The 12,942-nt window shown below is 53.6% G+C and overlaps 1 protein-coding gene across 2 annotated transcripts in view; it reads left to right on the top strand.

Moving 5' to 3' along the window:
* The first annotated feature begins 797 nt into the window (after window positions 1-797).
* FLNC (filamin C) overlaps window positions 798-12,942 on the top strand; it is a 74,680-nt gene continuing 62,535 nt past the window's right edge. For both annotated transcript variants that reach the window (XM_063308985.1, XM_063308984.1), the window contains exon 1: window positions 798-1,189. In XM_063308985.1, the coding sequence (XP_063165055.1) occupies window positions 829-1,189 (361 nt within the window). In that variant the 5' untranslated portion in view covers window positions 798-828. The remainder of the gene's footprint in view (window positions 1,190-12,942) is intronic.

Here is a 12,942-nt window from a genome sequence, read left to right as displayed (position 1 = left end):
GAGGAGGCTCTTCTCTCCGGCAGCGACTGCCCGGGAAGCGCAGCGCAAACCCTGCCTGCCGCGCCTCCATCTTCACCCCACGAAAAGCCAGTCTAAGAATTTCCCAGCCGCCTTTTGTGGATCGGGACATTAAAAATAGCCGCTGAGATACCCCTCGCGTTCCGGCCTGCGGAAAGGGAGGGGGTGGGCAGCGAGGGGGGCCGCGGGGGGGGGGGAATCCGCGGCTGGCCGAGCCAATCCCCGCCGCTCGCTATCCATAGTGCCCAATCCAAGGCTCCCGAGTTATCTGGCGGGGGGGCGCGTTTAAAAGAAAGTTGCCCGCATCCCATACTTGTCTCTGGGTCCCCGGGCGCGCAGGCATTCTTAGCGGTCCTTCCCCCTGACGTGGGCGGGGGAGGGGTGGGGGCGAGGGGCGGGGGAGCTTTTTAAAAACCCCTCCTTCGCTCCAGACCTGCCACTTTTGAATGACCCAGGGGAAGTCCGGAGCCGGACACACCCTCCCGCCGCTCGCCAGGACCCTCGCGCCGGGCTGCCCGCGCCGGGACGCCGGGAAGCGCCAAGCAGCGAGAGCGGAGGCGACCCCCGCCCGCCCGCCCGCCCGCCAGGAGCCCCGCAGACAAAGAGGCCCCGGCCCGGCCCGGCCCGGCCCCTCCGGTGGGGGATTTCCCGCGCGCCCTCGGCAGCTGCCAGGCGGGCTCCGGGGAGTCCGAGACTTGGGGCGGGAGCGCGGCCGAGAGAGGGAGAGCAGCCGCCGAGGGGCCCCGCGCCGCGCCGCTTCCGCCGAGCCCCCTTCCCCGGGCGCGCCCCGCGCGCGGAGCCCGCTCCGCCATGAACGGCAACAGCTACTACGAGCAGCCGCCCCAGGGCTACTTCCCGCCGGGCGAGGAGCAGGAGGAGATGCCGGCCACCGAGAAGGACCTGGCCGAGGACGCGCCCTGGAAGAAGATCCAGCAGAACACCTTCACGCGCTGGTGCAACGAGCACCTGAAGTGCCTGCACAAGCGCATCGGCGACCTGCAGAAGGACCTGAGCGACGGCCTGAAGCTCATCGGCCTGCTGGAGGTGCTCAGCCAGAAGAAGATGTACCGCAAGTACCACGCGCGCCCCAACTTCAGGCAGATGAAGCTGGAGAACGTCTCGGTGGCGCTGGAGTTCCTGGACCGCGAGCACATCAAGCTGGTCTCCATCGGTGAGTCCCGGGTCCGCCCCCGCCCCCGCCCTGCCGGGCAGCGCGGCCCTTTCCCCAGCGCTGGGCCGGCCCCGGAGTCGCCACGGGAAGGGCGTGGCCGGGTGGACCCCTGGGCTCGGGCCCGGGGCCTGTGGGGGGTGCCACAAGGCCAGCGGAAGGCGCTCTGTGCCCAGCTCAGGGGAGCGATTGGGTTGGGAGGGAGAGGTTGCGTGAGCATGGTGGGCACGCCCCCGACGACCCCCCCCCCCCCATGCTCAGTTGGAGTGGTTCTACGTGTCCCGTAAGCCCAGAATACTCCGTCGGCAGGTTAAATCGGCCGAGTGAAGGTGGCCTGTCCAGAAAGGGGGCCGCGCGGCGCTCGCATGTGTGATTGTAACCGGCTTGGGAGCAAAGGATGAGGTCACGGAGCGAAAGCAGACCGAGCTCTTGGCCTGACTTTTCTTTTCGTGCAGGCGCCCCCCCCCCCTAAAGGGCACTAGACCAAATGCTCGGATCCTCTCTGGGACTCCAGCTGTCCGTTGGCAGCCGGAGCCCTGGTGGCAGCTGCTGTTGGGCAACCTCTGACAGTGTGCCAGCTTCCCAGGTTACACAGAATGCTTCTTAGTCATGGCTGAAATGTATTAACCCGCGGCCTGTTTCCAGACAACTGCTGCTCCTTCTTGATCGGTGCCGGCAGCTGGAGAGCCAAAGTCGGTGTTCTTGGGCCAATTTGAAACGGGCTTTATGGAAAACTCCTTCCTCTCCCTTCAGCTGAACGCCTTGAAACATGCTGCGTTATACAGGCGAGCAGGTCCCGGGTTTACTCCATAGAGTAGTGACTAGTAGAATTGATAGCGGGCTGGCTTTTTTTGTCCGCAGCAGTCTTGCGAGGTAGGCCACTGCTAGTCTCATTTGAAAAGCAGCTGCGAGCATAGCAGTGGGGCTTTGAAGGAGAGGTAGGAACCCTACTTTGCAGCTCTACCTTAGCTGCACCCTTCCCAAGGGAACTTGGCTAAAATGCTGCTGTTCCAGCAGAGGTGCCCACAGGGTAGGGTCAAAGGAGTCAAGATGGAGGCCGCAACGGTGCAATCAAAGGTTCGTCACACCCGCAACACACATTAAAAATGGGCGGAGCTTTGATTGTACCATCCAGGCTGCAACCTTGACTTTTTTGACCCTACCCTGGGAATGCCCCCAGTTCTGGCTGCCCCCCATGTGTAATGCGACCAACTCAGACTGACCCACTTTGTGGATTTGTGGTCCAGATCCAGGACCAGATGAGATTTCAAACAGCCCGAGAGGGAAAAGGACTCCAAAACCAATCAAGGTTGCTCTGGATTTGGATGAAGATCCCTAAAAGGCTGCTGGAGAGAGGAAGGTGTTGAATTTCTCTGTTACAAAAGAACTGAATTGAGGGCCCTTTGGGTCTGGGAGACTGGAGAAACAGTTAAAGTTTTCTTTGTCCTTTAGGAAAGAAACCTCATTCCTCCATCCTGGATTAACCCAATAGTGAGCAAACTTGCAGTTTCCCCCAAAGGCCATCTGTAGTTCGACATTACACAAAGAGACGGGAGCGTTCCCTTTTTGTTCTCTCTCTTCCAGCGGTGCTTAACTCTGAAGAGCAAGCACGATGGGTCCCTTATTGTTTTGCAGCAGCAGGATTGAGATGAAGGTGGTTTGGGATCGTGGATGCTTCTCTTGCTGGAAAGTTTGGGGATTGGGCAACGGCCCGGCCCATCTGTTTGGAAGTTGGCCATCTTTGCGGATTCGGGGCTCCTTCAAAATGCTTTGGTTATTGAGTGGGGGGTGAGGGGTGGGGTTCATTATTCATACTGTCTGGGAAATGGGTTTTTATCGAAGGTGGGAAGGAAGAGGGTCTGGGTCAAAGAGCAAAGCCACCAGGAACAAAGTGTGACACACACCTACATACCCACACAGACATTCCTACAGCCTTGTGGTTCCTTAAAGGTAAAGATTAGGCAAGGCTTTTTTGATGTTGGTAAGCCACCTTCTGCAAATGGCGGGTGAGCCAGGATGTGGGAAGCTGGCTGTAGAAATCTGTAGAGGAAGCACTTTCATGCCCCAATTATTCGGAAGGTGCCACAGATTCTGTCTGCAGTGGGCTGAATGCAGAAAAGGTGTCTTGGTGGAATGCACAGATCTTAAGTGTGGCCTTCAGAGATGGGGGCTGCATAGACGGTGTCCTAACTATCTGCTGCCTATGAAACTCTTGATTCTGTTCTTTCTCTGCCCATGATAAGCAGCCTGCAAATGGGAAGGGAATTGCTTATCTCTGCAGGAAGTTTCTTGGTGCCTTTCCCTGAATCTTCCCTGAAAATTCCACAATTTCTGTCATTTCAAAATTTGGAGGGAGAATCCTTACCCAGCCCCCTTTTCTGACTAGCTTGAGCTTTACCTGTTGAACCTCTGCTGCCCTGTTGTCCTGGGACTGCCACAGATCTCTCCTGGGGGCAACCCACAGGGTTTCTGAGTTTACCGCAAAGACCCTCCTTCTGTGCTAACTTTTGGAATAAAAAGATGCTGAAGTTTGCCCCCTCCCCGCAACCTGCCGGGGGGAGGGGGGAACGATGGGGGGGCAAGAGGGAGGGCAGTGGAGCCAAAGATATCCAGGAAGGAAGCAGGGATGTCTGCAGGGGGTGGCTAAAAGCACCAGGTGAGCAGCCGTGATGGTGCCATTGAAGCCCCACCTGCGTTTTATGTGGAAAAAACAGGTGGAACTTTGATTCATCACTGCTACCATCTGGACTTTTTTGACCACACTCTCCGGATGCTGCTGAAGGAAGCAGAGTGCCCATTAAAAGGTAAATGAACTGTGCCTATTATTCTGTGTCGAAAGTGGCCAAATTCAGCAGCCCAAGTAAATAATTCAAAGAATAAGGGCAGTTGTCTTCATAGCAGCTCCTTGGCTTGCTTGCTTGGTGCTCCCGTTGCGGGGGGAGTTTCAGGGGCAGCCCTTGAATCCCCCCACAGAGCACGTTGCTCAGCCTGAGCATCTTATTCTCCCCAGGCACCTCCTGTGCGTTTGAATGCTCTCTCTTGCATCCTTGAGGGCTAGCAACTTGAAAGACAAGCCCATGGGATTGCAGAGAACGCCAGGTGTCGGGGATGTGCACTGAGTAACCCATTCTCATGTGGTGGGTTGTTCCCACAAAAGAACAGACCTGGGAATGGGCAGGTGGGGCAGGTCCTTTCCTGTGCCTGCAGCTTCCCTCTGTGGTAGGGCAAGGGGCTTTTGTGAAGGTGAGGTTGGCAAATGCCGCAGTTGCCGCACAGATCTTGGTCTGTCCCCTCCTCTGGGTGAGGGTGGGCTTTTTTTCCTGCTGTGAGCCTGCTGCACCCCACGTGGCACTGACTTGGTTTAAGGGCTGGGTGCTGCCCATTGCAGCACCCTGCGACCAAAAGGAAGGGAGCGTGGGCATTCCCGGGTGGGTGAATTTCTCCTCTGATCTTGGCAGATGAGGGTGCCATGCATAGCGGCCGAGGACAGCCTGTGCGATGTTATCAAAGACCGGCTAAATGAACATGCTTAGACGGTGGGCAGGCGGCATATCTGAAAGGTTTCCTTTGGCAGCTGTTCCAGCTTCAACCTAGAGCAGGCCCTGGATCTGATCCTTGATCTGGAGTTAAAATAACTGCTCAGAGCCAGTCAGCCTCAACCTTCTGGGTGGGTCCCTGGAGAAGGGCATTCGGTGGCCATTTCCTGGTCTGATTGGCCTTGACTTCACAGCAGCAGCTTCTGCTTAAGAGCAGAGGTCTCTATGGGGTGTGTGTGTGTATGTCAAAAAAGTCAAGAGGGTGACAGTGAGCCACCCCTTTTTATTTTTTAATTTATTTTTAAAATTATTAAATTTATACGCTGCCCATCTTATGTGCAGTTAGTTTTAGGATGCTCGCATAGAAGACTTTTCTGTGCATTCATTCTGCCCCCTGGGTTCATCCATCACTTCTGCCTTTTTGTTAGCAGGAAGGGAGGATGTTAAAGAGAAGCAGAATGAATCTCTGCCTGCCGCTATTTGATCAGAGTCTTCTGTCTGAAAGGACGCTTAACGTACGCAACAGTCACAGCAGCTGCATTTGTGCAACACACTACGCTTGGTGGGTTTTAATCTCAGGTCTTCTTTTATGTGTGTCATGCAGACCCAGCCATTGGTTAAAAGTAGTCCTCACTTAACAACCATTTGTTTAGTGACATTCGGACTTAAGACGGTGCTGAAAAAAACGACTTGTGACCAGTCCTCACACTTACAACCGTTGCAGTGCCCCCACAGTCACATGATCACGATTTGGGTGATTGGCAGCCAGTTTACCTTTATGACCATTACAGAGTCCCATGGTCACATGATCACCATTTTCGACCTTCCTGGCCAACTTCTGGCAAGCAAAATCAATGGGGAACCGCATGATTTGCTTAACAACCACATGGTTTGCTTAATGGCTGTGGTGATTTGCTTAATGACCACTGCAAGAGTAGTAAAATTGGGTCGGATTTGCTTAATGACTGCTTTGCTTAGCAACCAAAATTCCAGTCCCCATTGTGGTTGTTAAGCGAGGACTACCTGTACTCTGGGGTTCGTGGTGTTGGGTGTATTTGAGAATGCGGCTGCACTGGCTGTGCTTGGTGGGAGAGCCGCAGGGATTTGGGGTCTGTACAGTCGAAAGCTCCTGACGCTTCTGCCCTGGAAAAGACTTGGCTTAAACGCCGAGCGTTGAGCTGTTCCTCTTGAAGCTGTAGGTCTGCAACAAAACAGACTTCTCCCGTGCATCCACCCTGTTTCCTCCAGGGGGAAGGGACCTTGTACTGTGCCCGAGTGAAGCGACATGCGGCTGAGAGCTGGCAAACCCTTTTAGAAATTTTTTTCAAAGACCTTTGGAATTTTCCAAGGTTGCTACAGAAGTTCAACTTTGCTGGATACTTTTGAGAGCCTCTCGTCGGTTCATGTCGGAGCAGAACTTGCCAACTTCACTGTTTCGCATTTTGTTATTGCTAAAGCCCTGACAGTCCAAGAGCCGATGAAGGCATCCCAAGCTTTAAAAAGCAGCTGGAGGAGCCCAAAAACATGATGCTGAGTTTTCCTCCCTCGACGCTCCTCTGTTTAATTCCACCCTCCCAGCTCGTTGTTTTCCCTACCCCTAAAACACGCAAGTACAATTCCGACACTCACCCTTTTCTCTTTGGGGCAAATAGCCTTGTGGGGCGGGGGAGTGACTTACCTGGAGCGACGTGTCACTGTCCTGTTCACTTTAGCTGCCTGCCCGTGGGGTTCAGTTTTTAAAAAACAGCCAGATCTACAGTAGTTCAGACATTTATTTCATCCTATGCCATGTGTGTGTGCGTTTGAACGTTACAAGGTTTGCAATTGTTTGCATGCATTTGCAGATTGATTCAGCCCACTAAGCGATAACGTCTGGGATTTTGGCTTAGCCTGACATATGAGCCTGGTAGCTGCGGCTTGTCATTTTATCTGCTATACGTCCTGGCTGAATCTGGTTTATCGAATAAACCATGTTTAAAGGAGGCCATTATTGCTGCCAGCTTTGTTAACATTCCTGTAAGGTAGGCCAAGATAACGTGACGGGTAGAGATGGCAGGGAGCGGGGGTGGGGGGGCGGGTGCAACAGCTTAGCTGCCTTCCTAGTTGAGGGCAGAGGGAAACATTGGATCCGGGGCTGCTTGGAATCCGGGGAGCTTGCGGGAGGGACCCCGAGCATTGTGCATGGTGGGAACCTGTTTCAAGCTGGGTCTCCAAGTGGCATTCCAGGGACGGCTGGAAAAATGCATGCCTGAAATTGGGGCGCTGCAGCTGCCCGTTCGGTTGGCAGAATCAGAGGGGCTGAACCAAGTAGTTCCTGTGTAACCCCCCCTTCCCACCCAACGTGGCTAGCTTCTTTCAGCTCGCTGTCCTCCCTCCCCTGTGGAGGCTCTCTTAGGGTCTGTCTTGACCGTGGCTGCTCCTGAGGGGGACTGATCCCCAGGACCCGCTGGCCTTCCCCTCCACCAGTGGGTGGACGAAATCAGCGCGCTGGCCCTGTGCTCAGCCGTCTCTCTGCCGCCTGCAGACTCAGTGCCTGCCCTTCTGCAGAGCAAGCAGCTGCTGGTTCTTGCTCCCGTGGGGGTGCCTGCAGGGAGGGGTCCGAAAGCCAAGAGGGCGGCTGCAGCCACGTGACCAAAACCCTGCACGACAAAGGGAGGGGCCTCAATTGCATGGCTGGGCTGCCCTCTCGACTTTTTGGACCCCTCCCTGCAGGCACACTGGGCTCTCCCAATTCCCTTCTGCCCAGCCTCTGGTACACTCCTATCCAAGACAGCTGCGGCAGCCAGTGATGGTCTAGGACAGCCCCCCCACCAAGGAAACCAAGGAGGGGAGAGAGGAACCTTTTCATGCTTTACACCAGTGTTTCTCAAGTTCAGTATTTTAAGAGCCGTGGATTTCATCTCCCAGAATTCCTCACCCAGCATGCATCTGGCACTGAAGCAGTGGAAAAGGGAAGCTGAAGGATCGCCCTGAGGCCCCATTTCCTTGAAGCTTGTCCCCGAAACAGATAGGTTTGCATCTTTGGGGGAAGATGTCCTCCTTCCTGGGAGAGAGAGAGAGAGAGAGAGAGAGAGAGAGAGAGAGACTCTTCTCCTGGAGACGCCACGGATTCCACTGCTCCCCATCAAAGACGTTTGTGTGCTCATTGTCTATTTTTGGTCATGGATTCCTTGCCCAGCCCCCTGGACGGGCGTCCTGGCATCCTGCAAGAAGCTCCTGCCCCTGCCGCAGGCTTGCCTAACAGCCTTACATAAGAAAGCAAGCCACATCCTTGTACGAACGAGTTCAGGACTTCCATGAGGGTCTGCAAAGGGGGAGCAGAGGAGATCCTTTGGGTGGTGACATCATCACGCCAAACGGTTCTGCAGCTTCCCCAACTTCTGATGCCCTCCAGATGGGCGGGGAGGGTCTCTCCCAGCAGGGCAGCCAGGAGTTGGCAGTTCTGAAAACGGCAATCCCAACCCACCTCAGGTTGGAGAAAGAAGGGCCTCAATCCATCTGCCTTAACCTGGGGCCCTCCAGATACGCTGGGCAGGGCAGCTGCGGGGTGCTGAACCAGAAGTCTCTTGCTGGCTGGAGGTCCTGGGGATGTTGCACTCCTAAGCCCCCCAACGCGTTTGGCGTGTCCCAGAAGGGGGAAAAGTGTCGTAGAACCTTCCTTGCGTCATTCTCAGTGCTGGCCATATCTTAAGGATGAAGAGATCAATTTTGACAGGCCCCCTTTTGAAATCCCCCCAATTCCTTCTTTTGGGGGTCCTGGGGCCACAAAGCTAGACCTTGGAGGCAAGGGTTCCCTGTGTGAGCTTCTGCATGCTCCTTCTCTGCTTGGAGCTGACAAGCCCACTTTGTCTTCAGTTTGAAATGATTCTTTAATTGCATAATTAGCAGGGGGGACAGAGCGCCCCAACATCCACGGGGCAGATCCAAAGCAGAGAGAAGGTGCCCCGAGCCAGAGGCCTGGAATGCAAGAAATTCCTCCCTAGCCCAAATTTGCCCTCAGCTGTTGAGACACTCCACCCACCCTTGTCTTGGTGGAACCATGGTTTGGACAGGTGCGGATAGTTCAGTGGGAAGGAGGGGGGCATTCCTGCAGCAGAAGCCGCCCCCTCCCCTGGGTTTAACTCGGGATCTTCGAAGGGGAATGAAAATACCATCTGCTTTGACCCTTTCTGAGTGGGGTTTGACCAAAGTGCGCAGGAACTGTGGCCACTGTTTCTTGTGCACTTGAAATTTGAGAACAGCCAGCTTAATTTTTTAAAGACAAACTTGCTTTACTTCAGGTGCTCCGAAGGCTAAACGGGGAAACTGAAAAAAAATCCCGGAAGAAGGGAAGGACAAACCATTTCTGAATTGTGGGCGAGAAAATGACCTGGGTGGGAACTGGAAGGAATTGGGCTTGACTCAAGGGAGACTTGACATTTTTGGGGCCTTATGCAACATCTCCTCAGGTGGGGTAATTATGGGATGTAGAAGGAGGGGAGATTTGGGTCTGTAAAAACCCCTGAACTAAAGATTGCAGAGAGCCCAGACCTCTGATGGCTTCACTCTGCGCCCTTTTCCATTTTGATCTTCACGCTGGGCAGGCCAGAAAGTGTTATGAATGAGGAGCCTGTCAAGGAAGAGATACGCAGCTGCTGGGGCAGAGGCTTAGCGCATTTCTGGGAGGGGGCATCTGTGTGGGAAAGACCCTCCACCCTCCATGACAAAGGAGCCTCTCCCCCTAAATGGCTGCATTGGCAGAAAATCCTGCGAGGGTCATCCTTCCTGCAACATTTCCCCCATATGTCTGCCGTGACTCCTGATGCACCTCTGGAGCAGCAGACGGAGCGGTGCGCAGGCAGAGAAGCCAACGTGCTTAGGGCCCAGTGGACATGAAAGCTGCTCTGGCACACTTTCCAGGGATGTGCAAAGTGAGTCCTAGCCATGTGCACTGGTAAGCATGTAAACGTGCTTATCTGACACCAAGCTTTCAGGGAAAACCTGTTGGTGAAGCCACCCTCTGATAGGCATGCTCGCTTTTCTTTTCCACCCCGAAATAGATGCATGAATTGCTTTGTGACCTTTCCCTTTCGTCTGCTTGCACTAAGTTTGCAACTTCTCACCTGTGCTCAAGTTCCTTATTTCCCCCAGAGACTCAAGTTTTGGAGAGCAATCTGGAGAGAGGGCTGCCATGGCACTGATCTTCCCTGTCCCCATGGACGTTTCTTGCAAGTTGAGCCTGCTGGGTGGTGCTAGGCTGGAAGAACAGAGCAAGCGATAAGCCTCGGGCATGTTGGTTTTGCAAATGATTTGATTTTAAAAAGGGAATCATTTAGGCTTCTTTAGTACTGAAACTGAAAACACATTACAGGTAGTCCTTGCTTAACGACCACAGCTGGGACCAAAATTTCAGTTGCTAAGCGAAATGGCCATTAAGCGAATCTGACTCAATTTTATGGCCTTTTATGTGGTGATCATTAAGTGAATCACCATGGTCATTAAGTGAACCACATGGTGGTTAAGCGATTCGCATGGTTCCCCATTGATTTTGCTTGCTGGAAGCTGCTGGGAAGGTCGAAAATGTCAATCACATGACTTCAGGATGCTGCGAAGGCTGTAAGCGCGAGGACCAGTCGTAAGTCGGTTTTTTCAGCACTGTTGTAAGTCTGAACTGTCCCTAAGCGAATGGTTGTTCAGTGAGGACTACCTGTAGGACAATTATGGTGGCCATGTAGCCTAGGTTCCAGAGCAGGTCTCTCTCCTACTTAGTTGTGCCGCCCCCTCCCTCCCAGCCTCCCCCGACTTCTGTGTCAGTTTTTCACAGTGGTTTGTTTAGCTTCCACGTCCAGCACGGGCTCCACCTTGTTTCCACTGCTCTCCGGTGTTTCCCTTGCCTCATTTCCTTTCTGACGATCCAGCAGCACTGCAGGAATGCCTTATGCTGCCAGCCCACAAGGGAGACGGGGTGATTCGGCTAGCAAAGCAGAAACAAGTTAAAATAACTGGAGTTTTTGAAGCGGTGGTCAGAGGGTGGCCATTTAAGCTGTCCCAAGTTTCACATTCCCTGTCCCCTTTGGCCTCATGGTCCATTGATTGTCTCTGTGTAGAACGGTGTTTCTCAACCTTGGCGACTTGGAGATGTGTGGACTTCAACTCCCAGAATTCCCCAGCCAGCTATGCTGGCTGGGGAATTCTGGGAATTGAAGTCCACACATCTTCAAGTCGCCAAGGTTGAGAAACACTGGTGTAGAAAGTGAGTTGGATAAATGTTGTCTCTTTTTGGTAGTCTATGTGTGTTGTGCGTGGCCAGCATCAGAGCTAGCTAGCCCTGCCTGAAAGCATCTCCTTCCCACAGACCCCTTTCTGCCAAAGAAGAGAAAAATGGGGGTGCCTATGGTGCAAAACGGCACAAAAGGAGAATTTTAAGACTGAGTTGCAATAATTTTGGTAACATTCGGGCTAAAACCTGAGCAGGGCAGGGCAGCAGCACGTGGCAGTTAACTGGTTAATGTTTTGCAGCCCTGCGTGATGGAGAACCGTGCCCTGCCTCTAATAAGGTTGAAACTCGGTGGCAAGCAGGGCCGTCCCTTTGCTGCGAAGGCTGGCATTAGTGTTCGGCATGGATTGGCTGGTTCCTGTAAAGTCCCCTGCCAGTTTGCTGGCAAAACTGCCAATGGTTCAGCAGAAGCCCAGTCAAACTGCTGCATCTCGGGGGCTACGGAATATGGACAAACTCAGCCAGAGGAAGGTGGGAGACAATTTGCTCCCTTTGAAATCCAGGCACCAGCAAGGGGGGTGGGTGGGAAATATCACAGCAGTTGGCTGGCAAAAATGTACTCGGGGTTCCAGGCGTAGGACCGAACAGGAAACAGCCCCCTTCTAACAGCCTTAGAAGGAAGGCAGGGTGGCTATTTTGGGACCCGGCAGCTAAAGGATCAGATGTTGGAAGACAGACTCTTAAGAGTTCTGCTGGGGGTGGGGGGGACTGGGGTCCCTGGAAGAAAATCATACCAACGTGGGAAATAAGAGGAATCTTCTGGCCAGAGTTTTCACTTGCCTGTGCAGGAATTGATCCCCACCCCTCCAGGTTTCGCTCAGCCTCCCCCGACATGCTAGCTGTCGTTTCTGCTCCTTTGTTCTGCAGCCACAGGTCATTTTTAAAGCAATGCCTGGACTTTTGTGCCTTGCTTGGGGTTTAAAACACACTTGGATGAAAATGCAAGAAAAGTCTGACGGGACGGGAGCTACCCAATGCAATGATGCCCTGCACAGCAGAGTTTAACGCAAGACAGCACCGACATCTCTCCCTCTTTCTTAACTCCCTGGAGAAAAGGATCAGAGGCGTGGGGTCATTTGGGAAGGGCAGGGACCTATATTTTGCCTAAACATATTTAACAGATTGGGGGCAGTGCAGATCCAGAGTGGCCCCGGGACTCTAGCCATGCTTCATCCCCCGTAATTATAGCAGGGATATTGTCATGCTGGGGATTAACTGTCTCGCCTGCTGATCCTGGGAGACAATCACTGGCAGTTTCATTTCAGCAGTACCAAAACGGAAAGTGAGCAGCCTCTTCAGGCCCGTCCACCCTGCTCAGGTTCCCTGGATTTGGCTCTCTTTTGGGGGTGCCTGCTGATTCTGTGTCCGGCCTGAGATGGTGAGCCGGGTCTAGAAAACGGGAGGAGCGTTTGGAATAAATGCAGAGGAGAGCTCAAAAACTTTTTGAAAGCCCAGTGGAGTTTACCTGCAGCCAAACATTAGTCATGCAAAGGGATGTGAAATGCGGGGGGTGCGGGGGGGAGGATAGAAAAGCTTTGGGAGGAGGCAATGTAGTTATGCTGTTTTGGTGTTTTTCCTGGATTTAAAATGTTTGGAAATGTTGCTTCTCTGAAAAGGAATTGATGTTTGTGTGGGGCGAGGGGGAGAAGAAAAAGTGTCTTCCTGCCAGTTTTTCCATTTCCCCCACATCTCTGGCTGTGCAACTTAGTCCGCTGCGCCTTGCTAGTCTCATAGCCATATCGCTCCGCATGAGCCGTACTCATGAATAAATGTGCCCGTAGGAATCTCCATCCAGTTAGAACCTGGATGATGTGCACAGCAGCATAGTGTGTGTGTGTGTGTGTGTGTGTGTGTGTGAGGGAGGAAGAGGGTGAGTTGGAGAGAGCAGAAGGGAGACGGATGAAGTATCCTGCTTTAGGGCTGGGTGGACTAGAAGTCCTCAGGGGATCCCACCCAGGCTTGCA

This window comes from Candoia aspera, chromosome 7 (genome assembly GCF_035149785.1).
Source record: "Candoia aspera isolate rCanAsp1 chromosome 7, rCanAsp1.hap2, whole genome shotgun sequence".
Classification (NCBI taxonomy): domain Eukaryota; kingdom Metazoa; phylum Chordata; class Lepidosauria; order Squamata; family Boidae; genus Candoia; species Candoia aspera.
The sequence above is the reverse complement of the archived record's forward strand: the minus strand, read 5'-3'. Positions and strand labels throughout refer to the sequence as shown.